General features: G+C 48.8%; 1 protein-coding gene and 2 non-coding genes across 4 annotated transcripts; all 3 read left to right on the forward strand.

Annotated features, from left to right (window-relative positions):
* The first annotated feature begins 214 nt into the window (after positions 1 to 214).
* On the forward strand, positions 215 to 20172 carry kpnb1 (karyopherin (importin) beta 1). Of its 2 annotated transcripts, none has more exons than XM_012856584.3 (22): positions 215 to 506; positions 2493 to 2551; positions 4578 to 4760; positions 4826 to 5026; positions 6497 to 6649; positions 6730 to 6789; positions 6870 to 6959; positions 8477 to 8587; positions 8673 to 8774; positions 9366 to 9590; positions 9663 to 9854; positions 10868 to 10998; positions 11762 to 11909; positions 11996 to 12067; positions 12146 to 12290; positions 12366 to 12448; positions 13285 to 13392; positions 13587 to 13730; positions 15889 to 15994; positions 16216 to 16330; positions 16504 to 16665; positions 18774 to 20172. In XM_012856584.3, coding segments are annotated over exons 1-22 (2631 nt in total). In that variant the 5' UTR covers positions 215 to 466; the 3' UTR covers positions 18775 to 20172. The 2 variants fall into 2 exon arrangements, with proteins under 2 accessions (XP_012712038.1, XP_021168606.1); XM_021312931.2 differs by having other exon boundaries at positions 18849 to 20172.
* LOC118566509 lies at positions 16020 to 16161 on the forward strand. Its single transcript, XR_004933085.1, has one exon. It is a non-coding gene; the product is annotated as a small nucleolar RNA SNORA79 (small nucleolar RNA).
* A 2028-nt stretch (positions 20173 to 22200) lies between the features above and the next one.
* On the forward strand, positions 22201 to 22282 carry trnas-uga. Its single transcript has one exon. It is a non-coding gene; the product is annotated as a tRNA-Ser (tRNA).
* Positions 22283 to 22989: the final 707 nt, after the last annotated feature.

Genomic DNA, 22989 nt, shown 5'->3' on the forward strand with positions numbered 1-22989 from the left:
AAAAATAATGGCCAAAGTCATTCTTTTAAGAAATAAATAAGTTATTAGGTTGATTTAGGAAAATTTATCGAGTACAAAAATGACTTGGGCCTTTATTTTAGGAAGGTACTAGTTCTGTTGGACGATGCGCCCTCCGCACCAGCAGGTGGCGATGATGCCCCCGTCCTAGCAGGAGGATTCCGCGATTAAAGAATGCTTGGTGACGCTGAACGTGCGTCAGTGCGTGATATCCCTCCGCGTGAGAGAACCGCGCGCTCCTTTCCCTCGCGAACGGGCGGCGTTTCTGCGAGCTGCGGCCGTTAGCATTTCCTGCACCGTCCGAGCAGATCTCAAACGAATCTAACCGAGCCCAGCCGAACCCGCCCTGTGCCTGCCTCAGATCGGGCTCCGGGGAACCAGAACATTCGCTGTTACCGAACCTGACCGAAGTGAAGAGCGGCGGCAGTAGGAGCAGCCGGGCCACAGGATGGAGCTCATCACTATCCTGGAAAAAACCGTCTCTCCGGGTGAGTACCAGGGTGGGGCCCGCAGCGGTTCCTTCAGGCGGACCCGGGACTCGGTGTTCGGTACCGGCGGGGTGGAGATTGCGGACCGGGTGGAGGTTTATCTGAGGGCGGAGGGAGCTATTAGCTCCTGATGCTAAGTGGGCGAGATGAGGCCTGCAAGTGACTCCGCACTCTGATCGGACTTTAGGCACTATTTCGGAGTGATATAAACCCACCATGGTGTTCCGACCCAGTCCACACACGGCGGGAGAGCATAATCGCAGCGTCCGGATCAGTCAACGGCTGATGTGGGTGGTGGGGGAGCCTGAACCGGACGCCGACCCTGCCCATGCCCGGTGCAGCCGCTCGGTTAGCCTGTTAGCGCGGCGCTCACTTTAAACCGTCGGCCTCGTCTCTCTCCGGGTCTGAGTCCAGAACCAAAACAGCAATAAGTCTTCAGGATGAAAGTGTCAAACGTTCCGGGCTGTTACCGCCGAACTTTGGTCCAGTTTTAACGGCTTCCGTCACCAGAACCGCTCTTGTTCCGGTCAGCGGCTAGCTTTAGCAGCTAACACACATGTTAGAGGCTCGGCGGGTTCCTGCCGCAGAGCGGGCTCTTCCTGCGTGCAAATAGACCCGCTCCTCAGCCGGGTTCGGCGTGGATCCGCTGCCGAACCGGTTAACACCAGGGTCCAGATCGCCCCGAACTTAGCATCTGAGTCCTAGCTTCGGGTTTAAGAGCTATTTGGCCGTTTTTAAGGAGTCTGGGCCGCTTTGATCAGCCCTGGTTGGACTTATTCTGCAATAAACAAGCAGTTTAGCTCCGCTGTAAATCAGCCTGTTAACGGATGGAAACGGAAAATACCTGGACGTGGTCTTTCACGTAGATCAGGTGAAACCATGATTACCGGACTGGTCCACTACGTTCTGGGGATTAATCTATTCAGTGGTTAATTAGTTAACTCGCTGGTGGGCAGTCCAGTAATCTCTGGTTTGCAAACATTTACTCTGTGGGTAAACCAGTTAAAAGGTTCGGTTCTGTTCCGCCTCAGATGGAATCCATCTTGAAAGCTGATCAAACCTGGTCCAGATTATTCTTTACAACATTAAGACTAGTGGGTGACGACTGGCGTGTAGACCGCCGTGGCTCCTGTCAGATGTGGACAACTGAGCCTTTTTACTTTAAGGACAGATTCTGTGATGGTTTAATTCATATAAGCAATATGAATTAGTGAAACCCTGCAGTGGGGACCTTGTTGAATCTCACAGCTCTTATACTGATCAAACCTGGACTGAAAGGTTCCTTTCAGTCGTTACTGTAGCATGACTGAATGCTGCACACAAACACCTGATCTGCAGCAGATATGAGCTCCTGTGCATTTAGGCTCATGTCAGGGAACCTCGCAGTAAAACATAATTTCCACGAATCACAACCCGGAGTCTGGGTTGATTCATTGCAAGTCGCATCATTATCACAGTTACATCGTTGCACAGGCTTCAGAAAGGTTCTGGCCCGGTTCTACACCGACTAGATGGTTTGATCAGGTTTCCGGGTTTGTGCCCACTTCCTTTGTGAAGACCCTAAAGGTCAGGTCCACATGCAAAGATCCCTCCACCAATCATCTTCCTCTGCTGGGCGACTGGGTCACGCGTCATGGTGAAAAACATGTTACCGGGTCCCAAGATGACCGTAAGATTGACCCACATGTTCCTCTGCTGCTGCTTCTCCATGTTTTCTTCTGCGCTCAGCGAGCTTTGGTGTCTAGGTCACCAAGCTCTATGTCAGAGAGTCTTTAGAGCACGCTTCAAACCCCACACGTTGCAGAGAAGTGAAGTAACAAACCTAAAGTCTGCCCAGAAGCAAACAGGAATCCAGTGGAGGGTTGAATGCTCTCAGTAGTTGGGCCGCGGGCGATGAACCGGATCAGAACCGAGCTACCGGGAGCTGCAGAAACGAGGCGAAGCGTGAGCAGCTCCCTGTGAATAACTCTTCTTCTCTGTCCTCAGATCGGAATGAGCTGGAGGCGGCGCAGAAGTTCCTGGAGCAGGCGGCCATAGAGAACCTGGTTAGTACTGCAGCGCCTGGTGGCGCCTCCTACACCCGTTCATTCAGCCACACTGGACCCGGTTCCACACAAACCGGGCCCGGGAGCGCGACGCACGCCGGCGTTACGTTCCTGTAGTGGATTCACGGCAGCAGATCACAGAGGGTGTGTAGGGCGCATCATGATGAGGGCGGAGGGGACGTAGCGCTGCTGCTCGGGTGGAACCAGACCAGCTCAGACCTGAGGGCTTCACTGACCGGATATCTGACTGAGAAGTTTAGAAATGGAGCGGTGGTTGACTGAAAATAGGGCTTCTGACCAGTAGGTGGCGCCTCCTGCAGAGAAATGTTCAGCACGCTGCTGTTCATTTGATGTTGCCTTAAAGGTAGAGTAGACAATTTATCCAGAAATGTAAGTTAGCAACGCTCAAGTCTCTCTTTGAATGACCGCATTAGGACGTCTTACCTGCTCTTCTGCGCATCGGGGCGATCATGTGAAACAAATCTGCTAAATCCACTCTGGTCTCATTTCTTTCTACTGAGGCCTTCCTCCTCTTCTCATAAATATTAACGATGTTAGCGTCTTGTGACTCAGCTATGTTCAGAGTCTACAATCAGAGGAGCAGAGCTACAATACACAGCTAAGCTAGCACCGAAGCTAGCCTCTAAGCTAGCACCGAAGCTAGCCTCTAAAGGCCCGTTTACACTACACTTTTTTAACCGAGCCGAGACCAGTCCGAGCTCGGTAACCGAGATAACTCTTGTGTGTAAATGGTCAGCAGACTGAACCAGACCGCGCTAAACATAACCGGACCGCGCTAACTGCAGACCAGCTCTTGAGTAGGTCTCGGCCTGGTTTTATTTCTGGCCCAGTTTTTTGATAAAGAGCGCATGAGCAGACCGCGTCATCCCCTTACAGTCAGCTGACTGTCTGTGGGTTTTCCGGCGTGTCTGGCTGCACGTCCCGATTCACACTCCATTCAGACAAATTTCAGACATTCATAATACTACTAGCTTCCTTACCGTGCCACACGGTTTCCAGAGATGAATCTGCTTAGCAGCGTGATGAACCTCAGCGTCTGTTGTTGTTTCCTGCGTCTGTAAATCCTTATTAGACGTTCGTTTGTCTCATCCACTTCCCAAAAAAGCCAACTTTCTCAAGTAAATTCACCAATGGTTGCCTTCTTCCCCTGACTCTCCGCAAACACGAAATATCACAATATCAAGCATAACTTCCTGAATGTTACGGGCGCCGCGCTGTTTTGTTTTGCTGCTCCGCCTTCAATCCCAGAGAGCGGTAGTACCGCAGATCGCCACTAGGGGGCGATGAGCAACCAAGGAACCGAGATAAGCTTTGTGTGTAAACGGGTCGGCTTGTCTTGGATAACTGATCCAAGCTCGGACTGGTCTCGGCATGGCTCGGTTTTTAGGTGTAGTGTAAACGGGGCTTAAGCTAGCACCGAAGCTAGCCTCTAAGCTAGCCGCACACTGGTGTTACGTGAGAGAACCAACAGATTAGTTGATTCTCCCACTAGAAGCAGAAGAAGGTCCACTCTCCCTTTAAGGCAGGAGGTCAGAATCTGGTCAGATACTGAAAAGTTGTGGTTTAAACTCCTCTAAGTTCCTCTGCTGTAGATTATTTTAGCGTCTGAACTAAGAACCAATCAACCAGCAGCGCGCCCTGAGGCCGGTTCAGTAAGACCAGGTTTGAGGTTGGAGACGGGGCTCTGACCCAGAACTTGCTGCCCTTCATGTGTTGGAGTTCTTTGGGACATAGAGTTAAAATCTAAAGGGCAAGTCTGGTGTCATGGAGAACCCAAAAAAGCCCGGTTGGTTCTGTTCTGCTGGGCTCTGAAAGTTTAGTCAAAAGAATAAACTCAGATTAAAGGCAGAAATCTGCTGAGGTTTGTTTCTGAAATGGTTTTATTTTAGCGATGGGACTCGTGTTGCGTTTTAAACGGAGTAAAGATCAAACCCAGAAGGTCTGACTAGTAGGACCGGACCGTACCAGGGTCCGGGCTCACCTGGTTCTGTTTCTCCTCCTCCAGCCCACCTTCCTAGTGGAGCTGTCCAAGGTGCTGGCCAACCCTGGGAACACGCAGGTGGCTCGTGTCGCAGCGGGTCTGCAGGTGAAGAACTCCCTGACCTCCAAAGACCCCGACGTGAAGACGCAGTACCAGCAGAGATGGCTGGCCATCGACGTCAACGCCCGCCGCGAGATCAAGAACTACGTGAGTTCCCGCCGGTCCCCTCGGAACCGCCGCACGTTCTCCCGCTGACCCGGTCTGTCCCGCAGGTTCTACAGACTCTGGGCACGGAGACCTACCGGCCCAGCTCGGCGTCGCAGTGCGTTGCCGGCATCGCCTGCGCAGAGATCCCGGTGAACCAGTGGCCCGAGCTGATCCCGCAGCTGGTGGCCAACGTCACGGACCCGTCCAGCACCGAGCACATGAAGGAGTCCACGCTGGAGGCCATCGGCTACATCTGCCAGGACATCGTGAGTGGACACACACGCTCAGGTTCCCCCATGCAGCGCTTGGGTTCTGCTGGTTCTGCCGTTAGCCGTGGTTCTGCTTTAGAGAACCAGTTCTGAGTCCGGACCTCCTGTAAGGCGACCCAGACACTAAATTCTGTGTGGACCGGTGGGTCCAGCTTTTTGGGTCGGAGAGCTCATCCTGACCCAAAAAGCTGGACAAAGATTCTGATTACGAACCGGGCGTCACTGAATCCGTCTCCAGTAGAGCTGATCACTCGGTTCTGACCAACAGAACCGAGCCTGGAGCCGGCTTCATTGTTGCCTAAGGCAGGACCCAGAAAGGCTCTGCAGCAGGGAACCGGGTTCTGCAGCCGGTGTCGGTACCAGATCGTCTCGCTACCCGATGACGTCTATTTATGGCAACTCAACTCAAACAAACTACATTATGGCCGCGGTCTCCATTTGTTACAAATCAAATTTATTTTGTTAATTTACGGTTATTTTCCTGTAAATTAGTCGAGGCATGAAAACTTTTAACATCATTTTGGAATACTTGTGTGGTAGTCTGACAATTTAATCGGTAATTTTGCAGGATCAAAGTTACAACCTTAGAGAAATTTAATTCCTCCAATTTTTTTTAAGTTGTGAAGGGAAACTAAACCATAAACTCATTTCATTTTTAATAAAAGTCAGCAGCCAAATTTAATTTTATCACGGCATTCATCACTTTAAAATCAATAACGTTCATTCCTCCTTTTTGTACTGATGTTGTTCTTTCTGATCACATGTTTTTTTATTATTCCAGATGAAATTGTGATGAATTTGATTATTTTTTTATTGTGGTATTTGGTACATTTAAAATATATGCTGGATAAATTAATCTGGCTAGCCCTTTCATTTTTGTTAACAATATTCTTCCAAACATTGAGCCAATTGTCAAATATTTGTTGATTTTTTTTTTTTTTTTTTTTTTTTTTTTTTGTAAAATGGCTTGAATATTTGTTCAAACTTTTAAGAAAAAAGAAACCGCTAAATTAACTTAATAAAATTGATTCGTTACATATGCAGACCGCGGGCTCTATGTAGTTTGTTTGAGTGATGTTGCCATAATGTGACGTCATCAGGAGGCGCAGGGACCATGGAGAATTTCTTGGTAAAATTGTCCGTTTACAAACCGCAATCCCGCTCTGGAATAAAACCTACACCCCGCTATAATTACTTTAGTAAGTTGTCCAGACCAATTACAATATTTTGCGTAATTGAGCAAACGTTAAACCAACCATGTATAGTGACGTCATCAGAAGGCGCAGGACCCGAGTCCATCTGGTACCTACGTTTTGTTAAAGCAGCTGCTTCCGGGTTCTTCAGGTTTAAAATGCCTTTGTAGTGTTTTAATGACGTCTCTTCCTGAAGTTTGTTTCAGTGTGGGGTCAGAACCAGCCGTCGGGGCGGTTCTGACCCGACCCGAATGACGCGGTTCTGCTCCTGCAGGATCCCGAGCAGCTGCAGGAGACGGCCAATCAGATCCTGACGGCCATCATCCAGGGCATGAGGAAGGAGGAGCCCAGCAACAACGTGAAGCTGGCCGCCACCAACGCGCTGCTCAACTCGCTGGAGTTCACCAGAGCCAACTTCGACAAAGAGGTCGGAACCAGAACCGGGTCGGGGGGGGGGGGGGGGGGTTCTTAAGGGGTTCTAGAGAGCTGACAGCTGTGTGTTTGCAGACGGAGAGACACTTCATCATGCAGGTGGTCTGTGAAGCCACGCAGTGCCCCGACACCAGGGTGAGTCCCGCTGCGACCCGCTTACCGAGCCGCGGTTCTGGTCGTGTGTAACTCCGCCCCTCTCCTCTACCTGTGCTCAGGTGCGCGTGGCGGCCCTGCAGAACCTGGTGAAGATCATGTCCCTGTACTATCAGTACATGGAGACGTACATGGGACCGGCTCTGTTCGCGGTAAGGAACGTCTGGACCGGACTCGGAACCGCCGAGGCTGACGGGTTTGGGTCGGACTCTGGGGTTCTGTTGCTAAAGGAACCAGCAGCCAGGCTGACGTTCTTAGTTTTACCTCCATCCTCCCAGCTGAGCTGCTGGAGTCTGTCAGAACATCCAGATGTTATTTGATCCAGAACGCTCAGAACCTGCTGGACCTGATTCTTCCCAGAACACATCCAGGAACCGGGTCGGTGGATAAATCCGCTTCGGGTCGGACCGTTAAACCCCATCTGGGTTTCAGTTCTGGCGTCTTGGCTGCCCTGGTCGGTCCAAAGCGGCCCAGGGGACCGTTGGACCAGAACCAGGAGCTGCTTTGCTGTTTTTTCTCCAGGGTTCCCGCGGATCCTTAAAAAGTCTTAAAAGGCATTGAATTCTGTAATATAAAACTAAGGCCTTAATTAGCATTAAAATGTCTTAAATCAGTCTTTCTTAGGTCTTAAAATTGTTACCAGGTCATAAATAGGATTTTATTTTTGTAATCCTTACCAAACAGTAAAATAATTGACACGATTATATTTTTTTAAATTCACCGAACGGCTCAATGTAACCATTGTTGGTTCCGTCCCTATAGCGGAACCAATAAAAACTGTTGCGGCCGGACTATAGCTGTGAAAAAGAGTTGGCACTGGTTATGTTGTGGTTTTTAAAACTGATTTATAGTTTGTTAGTAGGGAACAAAACAAAGTTTGTGAATTCAGTTCAGTAGTTGTTAAAAATATATCTGTAATTTCTTCCTATATGGAATGTTTTTCTAAATTTTAAACATGTCTACTGGGCCAGAAAGTAATGGTTTATGTTAAAATAAACATTTGGGTGAAGTTGTCGCAACCAGGTTTATCTTGTTTATCGTGAAGTTAGGCTTAACTTTTTATTTCAAGTGGCATTAAAAAGTTTTAAAAGTCTTGAATTTAACTTGCCTTACGCTGTAGGAACTCTTTCCTCAGCATGACACCGACTCATGACTGCCCCCTGCTGCCGTTTCTCCTCATGTGAGCTTGTTCTGATTATACAACAGAACCTTAATGGGCTGTAGCTGTGCTGGTTCTGCTGGTTAAACGGTTCTGCTGGTTAAACGGTTCTGGAGAATAATGGTGATGAATATTGAAACCAGCTGAGCTGGTTCTGTCCCGCTGCACCAGAATAAGCTGCTGGTTCTGGTTCTGCTGACTCCTCGGGTTCGATCCCTGGTTCCACCGGGGGTTCTGTTGGACCTCTAAAGCATCACAGGCCAGTTTCATTTAAAGGTCCGAAAGCTTCATGCAGTCTGTCGTTAAAACCCAAACGCTGCAGAAACATCTGTGAGCTGCTGAGAGGTTCTGGTTCTGGTTCTGTAGCCACAGAAGCGGCTGGATTAACCCAGACGCTGGTCTTCAGTTAGCGCCCCCTGCAGGTGTAACGCTGAGCTGCAGGTAGAAGCTGGATCCGGCTGAAACGGGCCTGCTGGGGGCTGAGCTGAACCCGGTTCTGTTCTGGTCCAGATCACCATCGAGGCGATGAAGAGCGACATCGACGAGGTGGCGCTGCAGGGCATCGAGTTCTGGTCCAACGTCTGTGACGAGGAGATGGACCTGGCCATCGAGGCCTCAGAGGTGCGTGGTTCTGTCCGTTGGACCCGGTTCTGTCTCACAGCTCCGTCTCACCCCCCGCCTCTTCCTGTTTCTCGTCCAATGGCAGGCCTCGGAGCAGGGACGCCCCCCCGAGCACACCAGCAAGTTCTACGCCAAGGGCGCACTGCAGTACCTGGTGCCCATCCTGACCCAGACGCTGGCCAAACAGGTGCGGTGCCGCCGCCGCCGCCGCTGCGTCTGCACGCGCTCAGTGCGATGCTGCCGCCGCGTCTGCACGCGCTCAGTGCGGCGCCGCTGCGTCTGCACGCGCTCAGTGCGGCGCCGCTGCGTCTGCACGCGCTCAGTGCGGTGCTGCTGCTCCGTCTGCACGCGCTCAGTGCGGTGCCGCCGCTGCGTCTGCACGCGCTCAGTGCGGCGCCGCCGCCGCTGCGTCTGCACGCGCTCAGTGCGGCGCCGCTGCGTCTGCACGCGCTCAGTGCGGTGCTGCTGCTCCGTCTGCACGCGCTCAGTGCGGTGCTGCTGCTCCGTCTGCACGCGCTCAGTGCGGTGCCGCCGCCGCTGCGTCTGCACGCGCTCAGTGCGGCGCCGCTGCGTCTGCACGCGCTCAGTGCGGCGCCGCTGCGTCTGCACGCGCTCAGTGCGGCGCCGCTGCGTCTGCACGCGCTCAGTGCGGCGCCGCTGCGTCTGCACGCGCTCAGTGCAGTGCTGCCGCCGCTGCGTCTGCACGCGCTCAGTGCGGGCCGCTGCGTCTGCACGCGCTCAGTGCGTGCCGCGTGTGACCGTGTGTGCGTGTGCGCAGGACGAGAACGACGACGACGACGACTGGAACCCCTGCAAGGCGGCGGGCGTGTGTCTGATGCTGCTGGCCACCTGCTGCGAGGACGACGTGGTTCCGCACGTCCTGCCCTTCATCAAGGAGAACATCAAGAACCCGGACTGGCGGTACCGGGACGCCTCCATCATGGCGTTCGGCTCCATCCTGGAAGGGCCCGACCTCAACCAGCTCAAGCCGCTCGTCATACAGGTGAGCCGCCGGCGCCGTGGGAGGCGGGCCTGACCGCCTGGAAGCCAGTGGCTGACTCCGCCTCCCCCACAGGCCATGCCCACCCTGATCGAGCTGATGAAGGACCCCAGCGTGGTGGTGAGGGACACCACCGCCTGGACCGTGGGCCGCATCTGTGAGCTGCAGCCGGAGGCCGCCATCAACGAGGTCTACCTGGCCCCCCTGCTGCAGTGTCTGATCGAGGGCCTGGGGGCCGAGCCCCGCGTGGCCTCCAACGTCTGCTGGGTAAGCTGGGTGGAGGGGGGGGGGGTACATGTAGGCAGGAGCCTAATGGCTCTTTGTTGGTCTGGGATGATAAATCATGCACCACTCTGACTGTGATGTAAAACCAACCACGATTATCTGAGACCTCCCTGCTAGAACCCCATTAAAGTCCGTTTTCTGACGTTTAATGAAATAGAGAACCAGAACCGCTGAGATGCTTTTATTTACCGTATTTTCTGGACTATAAGGATCACTTTAAATCCTTAAATCTTCTATAAAACTGATGCTGCTCCTTATGATCACCGTTGTTCTTACTGACTGATTTTATGGTACAATGAGCTCAGAAATCTGTTAAAATGTGTAAATACGACTTTGGTTAGCAAAGAAGCCGCTCCGCTCAGTGGATATTAGGAGCATTACGGTACACTGTCACCACCTGAGGACCCCTGAGCTGTCTACAGACTGCCTGACTGTAAAGTCTGAACTAGAAGTGCATTCATGTAATAAACCTAGTGAGTTAATTAGATATAAAAGTTTATTTTATGTTAGAAACAGAGCAGTGTAGTCCAGCTACTCTGTCCTCCCACAGAGACGATTAACTCTGCCTCTCAGGAGAGAGCGGCGTAGCAACACGTAGCATAGCAGCACGTCCTGCGCTTAGCTTCTCATTTTAATCAGTCAGTAAATATAAACCAGCAGCATAACGCTACGCCTAAATTAGATTAAAGTTCTAATTTCAGACGCGTCTACGTTCCTGTTTGGCAGGAATAAACGAGAAAACATCACTTCTAGAAGTAAAGCGTCATGGATGATGTAGTTGTGATAAGCTAACAGGCTAACATGTGTTAGCCTGATAATTTAACAACGTAGCCGTATGTTACTGATAATTTATCTTTAATCGTCTGCTGGGGTCCGCCTGCAGCCAGTACCTTAGCAGGGTTTCAGTCGGGTTGTACCTGAACAGAACCAGCCGAGCCACAGTGCACAGAGTTCTGATGCCGCGGCGGTCCGACCCGTGTTCTGCTCTCCCTCAGGCCTTCTCATCGCTGGCAGAGGCGGCGTACGAAGCCACGGACGCCGCCGAGGACCAGGAGGAGCCCAGCACCTACTGCCTGTCCTCCTCCTTCGAGATCATCGTCCAGAAGCTCCTGGAGACCACAGACAGGTAGGAGAACCGCCCGGTTCTGTACACTGCCGTCCTGCGGCTTTAGTTCTCAGAACCCGGCCTGAGGGTCCAGAACTCTACCGGGCCTCCGCCTAGGGCTGGGCGATATGGATTAAAACATAAATCCGATTTTAATCGATTTATTTATTTTTTTTCCTCCTTTTTTGTTTCATAAAAAGAAATTAAAGAAATAATTTTAAAACCTTGCTTTTTATCTAAAGCATTTCGTCAGGGAGTTGACCTGAATTCAAAGTGCAACTAAAAACAAGCTGTGAAACATGCTTGTAAAACAAGATGGCAGCCGTGCCATTATAAACAATGAAAATATAACAAAACATTTGCTGCTAGTGGTTTTACACATTGAGCTAAGAACAGGATTCACTGCACTTGTGAACTTCAAACTAAGTTAAAAAAAAAAGTAAATAAGTAAATGAAGTACCTCGTATTATGGTAAAAAAAAGTTTCTACTTAACAATATTTTGACAATAATTTTGCCTAAACATATATTCAGCATCACATGCTGTTCTCTTCATGGAAACCCAATGAGTGTATTGGCAAAATAAAATCCAGATTTTCCAAAAATGAAATCTTAAAGAATTGTAAATTGGAATTAATCGATTAAATCGATTTATCGCCCAGCCCTATCTCCGCTCTGTCCGGGTCCGGCTCTGTAAAGGCAGGAAGGCTGACCTGTAGTTGTCCATGGAGATGTTGTGCAGCAGGTTCTGAAGAACTCTCCTCTGGCCCGTTTGGGTTCCCTCAGGCCCGACGGCCACCAGAACAACCTGCGCTCGGCCGCCTACGAGGCCCTGATGGAGATCGTGAAGAACAGCGCCAAGGACTGCTACCCCGCCGTCCAGAAGACCACGCTGGTCATCATGGAGCGGCTGCAGCAGGTCCTGCAGATGGAGGTGAGTGGGCGGGGGTCAGAGGTCAGTGGGCGGGGTCAGAGGTCGCTGTGGAGGCGTGTCCTGGTGACACGTGTCTCTCTCTGCAGTCTCACATCCAGAGCACCTCGGACAGGATCCAGTTCAACGACCTGCAGTCGCTGCTCTGCGCCACGCTGCAGGTGAGCCGTCGCACCTGCGCTCTTGCTGTCGCGCTCTTATTGTGAAGGTCCGCTGAGCGCTTCCTGTCGCCCCTGCAGAACGTCCTGCGGAAAGTCCAGCACCAGGACGCCCTGCAGATCTCGGACGTGGTGATGGCGTCCCTGCTGAGGATGTTCCAGAGCACGGCGGGCTCCGGCGGCGTCCAGGAGGACGCGCTGATGGCCGTGTCCACGCTGGTCGAAGGTACGAATCCCGCCAGGCGCCGCGCCACGTCTCTGCTTTCACACGGCTGCAGCTCACTGTGTCCTCCTCCTTCAGTTCTGGGCAGCGACTTCCAGAAATACATGGATGCCTTCAAGCCTTTCCTGGGCATCGGACTGAAGAACTACGCCGAGTACCAGGTAGGACCGACCCGGTTCTGCTGCCGGTTCCGGTTCTGCTGCTCTGATTTCCTGCTTCCTCTACACTGAATCCAGAGAGAAACCTGCAGATTTATGCTGAAATCATGTTTTATCTGTAGATGTTTCCATGTTGATGATCAGGTTCTACCTAGGGCTGGGCGATAAATTGATTTAATCGATTAATTCGAATTTACAATTCTTTAAGATTTCATTTTTGGAAAATCTGGATTTTATTTTGCCAATAAACTCATTGGGTTTCCATGAAGAGAACAGCATGTGATGCTGAATATATGTTTAGGCAAAATTATTGTTAAAATATTGTTAAGTGGAAACTTTTTTTACCATAATATGAGGTACTTAATTTACTTATTTACTTTTTTTTTAACTTAGTTTGAAGTTCACAAGTGCAGTGAAGCCTGTTCTTAGCTCAATGTGTAAAACCACTAGCAGCAAATGTTTTGTTATATTTTAATTGTTTATAATGGCACGGCGGCCATCTTGTTTATAGTTGCACTTTGAATTCATGTCAACTCCCTGATGAAATACTTGAGATAAAAAGCAAGGTTTTAAAATAATTTCTTTAATTTCTTTTTATGAAACAAAAACGAGGAAAAAAAATTGATTAATCGGATTTGGAATGATAAAATTGGAGATTTATTTTTTAATCCATATCGCCCAGCCCTACGTTCTACCTGAGCATGACGTTTGTGTTCAGGTCCATCAGATTGTTTCTGCGTCAGGCCTTTTGTCTCCAGCCTTTAGCGGTGAAGCTAGCAGCTCCTCTCTCTGGGTGCAGCGCAGCCTGACCCCCGCTGTCCTCTGCTGTGTTGCTGCAGGTGTGTCTTGCTGCGGTGGGCCTGGTGTGCGACCTCTGCAGAGCTCTCCAGTCCAACATCCTGCCTTACTGCGACGAGATCATGCAGCTCCTGCTGGAGAACCTGGGGGTGAGGAGCAGCAGGAGCCTCCTGGCTCTTTGTTGGTCTGGGATGATAAATCATGCACCACTCTGACTGTGATGTAAAAAAACAACCACGATTATCTGAGACCTCCCTGTTAGAACCCCATTAAAGTCCGTTTTCTGACGGCTCTGAAGTGAGAACCCGTGTTCTGGTTCCTCTGATCGTCCCTCTGCTTTCAGAACGAGAACGTCCACCGCTCGGTGAAGCCTCAGATCCTCTCTGCGTTCGGAGACATCGCTCTGGCCATCGGAGGAGAGTTTAAGAAGTACCTGGACATCGTGCTGGACACCCTGCAGCAGGCCTCCCAGGCTCAGGTGGACAAGGTAAGCCCAGGAGGTTCCACCTGCCCGCCGGTTCTGGGTTCAGGTGAACTGGACCCGCGGCGTCTCGCGTTACGCTGATGACGTTTAGTTTTATGTCTGGTTGAATTATTCCTGGTTTGGAGGACAAAGTGTCCAGAACGGCGCGTCCAGCTGCTGGACGTTCTCGTTCCTGTCCAGGTAAAGGTCCACCTGGGGCTGGACGATAATGCGGTACCGCGCGCGAGCTATTTTTAGAAACACAACGTCACGATGACGTCACATCACGTGGTACGCAGTAGGGCATGCTTGCATAGTCCGCCGCTGTGTCGCTGTAAAAGAGACGTGCGTTACCCTTGGTTTTACTCGGTAAACGACTGCTTTTTCCAAATCTAAGACCATGGTTTTTAAACATTGTTGCTATGGAACGTGCAACAGCGACTCGAGTTACGCTGATCGGCCGCATATGAAGGATGTTTTCTTCAAGACTGCCAAGGAGAAATGTGTACGCTGGGACCGGGGCGGTCGGCCTACACAACAGTTCAACCCGGAAAAAGTTACCAAATTCACGTACATATGTAGCAAGCATTTTGTCGGAGGAAAGGGCCCAACCGAAGAACATCCTGACCCAATTCCAGCGACATCAAGTCAAGGTAAGAGTATTTTGGTGGCCGACATGTTAATAAAGTAGCGCCTGCTACCATGACAGCATATAGGCTATCATGGTAGCAGGCGCTAACATGATAGCCTGCTACCAGGATAGCTTACTCAAAAACATTTCAAATGAGACAAACATTAAACATATACCCATTCCTGGACGGTGATTGCAAACAACAACAACAAAAAAAAACGGCCGACGCTGCCATGATCACCGCGCAGGAAAAAAAAAAACAAAGCTTACCGTTCATCAACTCGGCCAGTTTTCCAGTCTTTTTAAGCCCTCGAACCTCAAGCCATCGTTTGAGCTGAAGGTTGGTGTGTTCTTCGACAGTGCGACCAGTAATCCGTGTGCCTGGGACACCGTCTTGGGAAAGTTTAACGGCTGTAAAGTCGGTCATATCTGTTATCCGTGCGTTCTCTCCTGTATGCGTTCTCTCCTGTATGCCCTACCTAAGCGGCAAAGGGGGCGTTGCTCTTGAGACGGTGACGTCACGTGCGCGGTACCGCATTCAATAATATATATCGATCGATAGACGTGTGGCGCCATAGGAAAAAATGGGGTCGATAAAAGTTTGATAGAAACAGTTTTCCTTCCTTCCTTTCGGCCTATCTTATTAGTTCACTACTTTCTCTCAACCAATCGTAATCGCGGACCCAGGCACGCCGTCACTAAGCTCCGCCCTCTCAAACCACAACACAGAGCACGTGAATATGTCGCAGCAAGGAGCGGCGGAGGAAACGGTTTTACTAGTTCGCCAGTCTGACGGAAATAAACCAGTGATTTGTAAAACTTGCAAGGAACCGGTAAAAACAAAGTCTGGTAACGCAACCAACTTGTTTCATCACGTAAGCCGCTGTTGTCTGCAGTTAAAAAAACCTGGCTTCAAACAATTACTCGCCACTCTGCGAGGTATAAAGTTCCGTGATGCAAGTTTTCCTCTAACAGCGCTCCCTAAATTGTGCAACTAGTGCAGAGAATCAGTGCAAAATGAGCTGCAGTCTGTTCCCACACCATGACCTCTGACCTCAGCCCTGCGTCAGCCTCTCAATTATAACACCTGAGAAGTAATTAGTGTACTATTCCCACCTAAATAGGCTATTTTATTTATTTATTTGGTATATTTATTTTGGTCTTTATTTAATAATAAAGTCTTTATTTAATAACATAACTCGGGTCTCTAAAGTTATTTTTCTTAAAAAAAATTCTGTTATGGTTAAAGTTGGTTTAATAAAGATTTAATTGGAATTCTGTGTTTGTGTTCTTAGTTAAATTATTTAATTTTAATAATCATAAAATTTCCAGGCAGACCTGCACATAAAATATGGTTTTAAATATTTTCAATAATTATCGATATCGATCAATATGCATTTTTTTCTATATCGTCCAGCCCTAGGTCCACCTGAACATGTTTATTTTCCTGTGAACGTTCAGCGTTAGTCGTATCTCTGTGTTTCGGGGGTCTGTCCCTGAGTGTGTTGGTGCTGTGAGGCTGAGGCGGCCCGGTTCTGTGGACTCTTGCAGACGGACTACGACATGGTGGACTACCTGAACGAGCTGCGGGAGGGCTGCCTGGAGGCCTACACCGGCATCATCCAGGGCCTGAAGGGGGACCAGGAGAACGTCCACCGTAAGACTAACTCTTGTGCTCAGAGCGACGTCGGTTCCTCCTCCTGTCTGCAGGCTGACAGGAGGATTTTACGACGTCGCAGAGAAACTCGGCTCTCTTTCACCCGGGAAGCTCGCGGCTCCGGCCGACACCACACCGGCTTCCCGGTTTTGCGGGACCCAACAGACGAACGTTGTTTCAGAGCGGGACGCGTCTCCTCATGTCTCCCTGTTCCTCTGCAGCGGACGTGATGCTGGTGCAGCCGCGCGTGGAGTTCATCCTCTCCTTCATCCACCACATCGCCGAGGACGAGGACCACTCTGACGGGGTGGTGGCCAACGCCGCCGGACTCATCGGGTAAGGCGAGCAGACTCGGCGGCGGCGTGTCGGTCCGGTCCGTGAGGAGAAATCATGCACCACGCTGACGCTGTGATGGACAGCTTGACCACAGTTGCTGAGACCGGCGGCCCCCGCGGGTCGGCGCCGCTGCTCGGGGCTTCCCTGTTCACGTGTGTGTCGTGTGTCCGCAGCGACCTGTGCACGGCCTTCGGGAAGGACATGATGAAGCTGGTGGAGATGCGTCCGCTCATCAATGATCTTCTGACGGAGGGCCGGCGCTCCAAAATCGTCAAGACCAAGACGCTGGCCACCTGGGCCACCAAGGAGCTGCGCAAGCTCAAGAGCCAAGCCTGGTGAGCGGTAGGGCTGCAGCCATTGGTCCACGCTGTCTGTGTCCATTATGGCAAATTAGTCCACGCAAAAACTCCTGCGTCCACGCGTCGCTTAAAGGTATACGCCGTATTATACGGACTATAAGTCGCACTTTTTTCACAGTTTGGCCGATCCTGTGACTTGTAGTCAGGTGTGACTTATATATAAATTTTAAATGGTTAATTATGCTGACCAGCATGAACTAAATAGTAAACAGTACCGTCTATAGCCACAAGAGGGCGCTCTAGGCCCGTGAAAACTAAATGCTGCTCCTGTACCGCTTAAAAATTAATTAAAACATTAACTTATAAACAACAGAGACTGAACACATGTACATGTGTTGTTTCAGTCTGCATTAATGCAGCAGAGCAGCTCTAAGAACCCAGACAGCGACAGAACCAGACACTGGGCCGGGAAGCTAATAGCAGCTAGCGCTAGCTTACAGCTCTGTTTTCTGGGCCACACCAGGACACGCCTCCGCGTCATGCTGTTAGCTTAGCACGTAGCACCGTTACGCTTACGGTCTGATTTCAGCGTAATTAAACCGAAATGCTCTGACCAGAACCTTCCAGGTTGTAGTTGTTGGCTTGTTGTGCTAATTGACTCCAATCATCCTCCCAGGAAGGTTCTGAGTTATTCAGCTGGTTGTAGATGCAGCTGTGGGATTTAATAATTTGTTTTATCAGATTAAATGTCAGTTTTAAGTCTTGATTGTGTGAAATAAATATCTAAGCAAATGCGACTTATAGTCCGAGAAATACGGTAAACATTGCTGCGGTTTAAGTCACACGCAGTTCACTAAGGCTGCAGCAGAGGGCAGTAGAGCGCCGGTTACCTGGTGAGCTCTGTGCAGTAATGGCTGAAAGAAAAAGAAACTACAGTTGCTAAAGCTCTGTACATTATTACTCTTTGACACAAAATTAACTTTTATGTTGATTTATGTGCTTACTGACTTCCATTCAGGGAAGTTTACCCAGATACCCCCTTAATAAAGACAATGTCAACAAATTCCCTTAAGACATCAACTAATTAGCAAATGAGGTACACTTTTGAGTAATATAGTATTTTTCGGACAAAAGGTCTGTGATGATAAATCATGCACCACTCTGACTGTGATGTAAAACCAACCACGATTATCTGAGACCTCCCTGCTAGAACCCCATTAAAGTCCGTTTTCTGACGTTTAATGAAATAGAGAACCAGAACCGCAGAGATGCTTTTATTTACCGTATTTTCTGGACTATAAGGCTCACTTTAAATCCTTAAATCTTCTAAAAAATTGATGGTGTGCCTTATCTATGATCACCGTTGTTCTTACTGACTGATTTTATGGTACAATGAGCTCATAAATCTGTTAAAATGTGTAAATATGACTTTGGTTAGCAATGAAGCCGCTCCTCAATGGATATTAGGAGCATTACGGTACACTGTCACTACCTGAGGACCCCTGAGCTGTCTACCAGACTGCCTGACTGTAATGTCTAAACTAGAAGTGCATTCATGTAAGGCAGCCTGGAGAACGCGCTAGCAACAATAAACCTAGTAAGTTAATTCAATATAAGTTTATTTTGGCCTTATGTTAGAAACAGGGCAGTGTAGTCCAGCTACTCTGTCCTGCTTAGACAGAGAGCTGTGGACGTGGAGGAGAGATATTACACACTTGGTGAGAATATTTAATGCTCCTTTTGGTCCGAATAATACGGTAATCTAACTGCGACTGAGTGCAATACCCTGCTGCTACCACTAGGGGAGCCAACCAGGAAGAATCTGGTTTGTTGCTGATCTCCTTGTAGTCAGCTGGTCTGACTCCAATGAATGTGAACCAGCTGGAGGCCGTTTAGATAACCGGGTTTAACCGGGGGTCAGAATCCGACGGAACCGACCCGGACGCGGTTCTGGTCCAGTAGAACCGAGAGAAAACTGTAGGTGGTGAAATTTATCCACATGAGAGGAGGAAAGTTTTCCAGCACTGAACCGGTGCGGAAGCAGGAAGGGATGCTCTGATTGGCTGACTGCACGGCCCTGTTCTGGTCCTGGTTCTGGTTCTGGTTCTGCTGCTGTTGACGGGTGGTTCTGCTGTCGTTGACAGATTGCTGCGGTCCGGACTCGGAGCGACGTGAGATCAGTGAATCGTCTGGAATGAACTCTTCTGTGTTTGTCGCAGCGTTGGCTGAAGCAGAAGAAGTGACGTGAGATGAAGTGAGATGAGTGTCTGTGTGAGCGCGAGAGATGATGACATCACACCACCTTCAGTTCCAGCTGGCGACCCCCCCCCCTTCCTTCCTCCCTCCTCCTCTTCCTCCTCCTTCCTCCTGGACGGCCTGTGGACTGGACTCTGACTCCCCCCTTAGAGAAGCAAACCCCTCCTTCGCCCTCTCGCCGTGTAGCTGGCCCCTCGTATGACATCATGATGACGTCACAGACCCGCCACCGCCCCCAACACTCGGGGAGGGGGGGAGGAGGGGAAGAAACTTACAGACTTTTGTGGAATCAGATTAACGAGCGACTTTGTGGACTTCTTCTGTGGAAAACTTTCGATTTTTGTTGCTCTTATTTTTCTTCTTCTGAGCACTAAAACGGAGACACGCCGGCGGCCAAACGGCTCCGCCCGCTCCGTCTCCGGCGCTCTTACCCGGCGAGAGCAGCGCTGAAGCCCTTCAGAGTAAAAGCTGGGCGCTGCGGAGCGAGTGCCAAATGGGAATAGTTTTAGCTGAAGGCCTGTGAGCTGCTTCACGTTGATTTCCCCGCTGCACTTGGGTTGGGAACGGGTCACTCACCGTTTATGCTTGTTTCAAAGATTTCAGAAAATTGAAGACGTTTGTAAAAGGTTCTATTTTTCCATTGCTATGGTGAGAAAATAACGTTAAAAACAATAAAATGATATGAAACATTCCCCGAGCAGTTCTGGTGATTTCGCTCTTCTTCTGGACTCAAATCGTTCTGGACTCTGATTGGAAGCTGAACTCTGGCGCCTCCTGCTGGCGGCCTGTTTACGCAGCGCCACAAAGAACCACCACCTCTCTTGTTTTTGTTCTTTTTTCTTTTTCTTTTTTTTTTTCTAACTTGCGCTCCTCTGTGCTGGGCTTGCTGCTGCTGTGAGCGCGCTCAGTGCGGTCCGACCGCAGCGCTGAAAGTCGGCTTTTATTTTGTAAAGACGCAGCAGCTGTAGGGAGGATGGACTTCCTGTGTTGACATGATGAACCTGGAAACTCAGTTATTACTGAATTGTGAATGATTTCAAACCAATCTGCTTTTTATTTCATATTAAACTTTAGTGAACTAATAAAGTCTATATTGTACTGAACCTCCTGCTGCTTGTTCTGAGTTCTGGTCGGGGAACGCTGGAGGAGAGGAACCTCCACAGGAGGAGAAGCTGCAGAGGTAAGCTGCCAGAGAGCAGTGGAGTCTTCTCAGCGTAATGGTTGGAGTACAATTAGCACAAAGTGTAAAAACAGTTAAAATTGTGCTTAAATAAAAATCTCCAGGATGTTGGATTTCGTTTATTTCTAGCGGTTTCCCACAAACCTTCACTGCAACGAAGGAAACGAGTCAAAGCAGCTTCCAGGAGCTGCATGCTTTATAAATGTTGGATTGGACATTTGAATATTAGAACACAAGACATTTCTCTTTTAATAACCACACATTTTACTTGCTTTTTAATTTCATAGTAAATAGGATTACATCTGTCCCAACGACTTACTTGTTTTGTGTCTTTCTTGTTGCTTTTTTTTTATGTTTAGCCCTTGAGTTCATTTGACTAGACAATTTTGGCCCACGAGCCGAACAGTTTGACGCCCCTGCTTTAGATGGTTGCTTCTTAACACCAAACCGATATGAGAAAATGTTTTACCTTTAAGCTGGTCGTTAACTAACCTGTCCAGGACCTTAGCTAAAGAACAAAGTTTAGAAATGGGCCCATGGTTTAGAACAGTTCAGAGTAGAGCCGCTGCTTCTCCGCATCAAAAGGAGCTGGTTGAGGTGGTTTGGATGTCTGACCAGGACATCTTTGAGTGTTCCAGGTAGCTCCCTCTGGGAGGAGACCATCCTGTCTGGGTCTCTCTGGACCTGTTGCCCCAGCAAACTGATAAGTAAAAGATGATTAATGGATGAAAGTAGTAGATCAGTATCAGCAATCATTAGAAAGGCTTGCCCACTAAAGTCCTTCACAGGTCTCCTTTTGATTAGAAGAGGCTTAAAGGGATGTTTTACTCTGAACCAATGTTGCGTTGATCACTTGGGTCACTGGAGAGACACGTTGCTGTATATCCATGTGACATAATGCTAATTAAGAGATGATTTATCGTGGCATTTGGTTGTATTCAAGTGGGACTTTCAATGACTTAAGTAAAATTTAGCCAAACTAAATGCCATGGACTCCACTGGGAGGCAGAGTTATCAGACTATCAGGTACAGGCCAAATCCATCAGATGGAGAGTAAGACTTTTTATCCCACAGTCCATGGAGAAAATCCTAAATTAATATACAGCTGATCTCCAACAAGAAGTTCTGGAGACCATCAGGTCATCTGGGTTTCTGCTACGTCCAACATTACAGAACATAGCCATGGTTCAAATCATCCTGTATGTTCTTTTTTATTTTTTACTTCAGGCACAGAAGGTCTAGAAAATCAGAGTTACGAGCCACATGATTGGAAAAGAGGACTAAGAAGTTTTGATAACATGGCGGCCCATGGTGTGATGTGTGGGTCGATCCCCAGCTGCTCCAGAGGAAACAATTTAAGAAAAATAACTGCAGCAAGAGGCAAATAAAGCTGCTAAACTGAAGGTGAAGTTCTGTCGGGTCTGTGAGTGGAGCATGCATCATGTGCTTTTTCCTGATTGGCCCGTTAGGAGCTGAGTCAATCAGACGTCATAACAAGTTGCTGAGTGATGAATGAACCAGAGACCCAGGAAACATGGAGTCAGCGGTTGCTGTGGTGATTCCCTCCTTTTCTTCAGCATTTCATCTGATGGGCGGCAGAAACTGAATAGAAACATTCATCAAGAGAAAGACGACAGATTCGGAACCAACACGGGCTTCCTGAACACCTGAGCAGAACCACTGGCTGATCTCCTCCATGCCACACCGCATTGATGGAGCAATTAAAGTAAAAGGAGCCCAGACCAAGTACTGAGTTCAGATACTAAACAGAACACATGATCACCCACCTAGACAGAACCTGCGGTCTGCTGCAGCACAGTGAACAATTTCCCAATTTACAAGATGTGTCTCCCTCTAGCGGCGGCGCCCTCAAAGTACATCACCGTTCTTTGTTTACTGCAGCAGCAGTTCCGCTCCACCTCTACGGATGTATTACACTTTTTTGGCCACAAGCGTCCTTTCGGGGGCGCTGTTTCCACCTTTGCTCCCAGAGTCGTTTCTAGAACCGCTTAAACCGTTTCGCTTTCATTTTCCATAGTAGTCAACTGGACTAATATTTATACTCTAGAAACCTGACCATTCTATTGGCGGTTGCAGCTTCTTATTGTACCACGTGACCGGTATATGCGGATATAGCTGTGATGGCCGAGTGGTTAAGGCGTTGGACTTGAAATCCAATGGGGTCTCCCCGCGCAGGTTCGAACCCTGCTCGCAGCGTGTCTTTATATATATTTTTCCGTCAAATCTGCGTTTAATTTCACTGCATTTATAATGTTATGATATTTTAAAATTAGTCCACCACCGAGAAAGCAAAGAAGCGAACGAAAGTAAAAGTTATGACAAATTACTTGTTCCGCAACCATGAAAGAACGAAAAATAAATGTCATCTCGTATCTTTACTTAAATGAACAAACCTGTCACAGATAACACAGTGTGACAGAAAGTATTTTTTTTTTGGCTCCAGCTAATCAATTTCCAAAGAGCCTTACGCTGAAAACATCTAAGAGTTCATCGTGATTAGTGTTTATTCGCAAATATATACACTCTACAGAGTAGACTCATTGCAAAGTGCTGAAGGAGACTGGTTGAGCCAAATAAATTCACCAAGAGACATGGAAAAAATATTGATTCTTTGATGAAAAAAATAAAACTAAATTATTTGTCATTTGATTGGGAACAGTTTATGAGTTATGATGGATTTCTGCATTTGTAACACATTCTAAAAATATAACATACTTTACGCACATTTCATTACAAAAACAAAACATGAATAATTATCGCTGTCTTACCTCTATACTTATAATTTAAGTCCATGCGGCGCTCTTTCTGAACAAAAATATCTTCACTTTCCGGTAAAAGTTCTCTTTATCTTCTTCAGTTTTAAAAGTCTCTCAGTCTCAGTGGAGCTCACTGCCAGGGAGGAA

This window comes from Fundulus heteroclitus, chromosome 16 (assembly GCF_011125445.2).
Source record: "Fundulus heteroclitus isolate FHET01 chromosome 16, MU-UCD_Fhet_4.1, whole genome shotgun sequence".
Classification (NCBI taxonomy): domain Eukaryota; kingdom Metazoa; phylum Chordata; class Actinopteri; order Cyprinodontiformes; family Fundulidae; genus Fundulus; species Fundulus heteroclitus.

Excerpts from the sequence above, each read along its gene's own strand:
- kpnb1 (XM_021312931.2), top strand. The coding sequence starts at position 467 with ATGGAGCTCATCACTATCCTGGAAAAAACCGTCTCTCCGG. Across the intron at positions 5,027-6,496 it reads GCTACATCTGCCAGGACATC|GATCCCGAGCAGCTGCAGGA; the intron begins GTGAGTGGACAC and ends CTGCTCCTGCAG. Across the intron at positions 16,331-16,503 it reads AACGCCGCCGGACTCATCGG|CGACCTGTGCACGGCCTTCG; the intron begins GTAAGGCGAGCA and ends GTGTGTCCGCAG.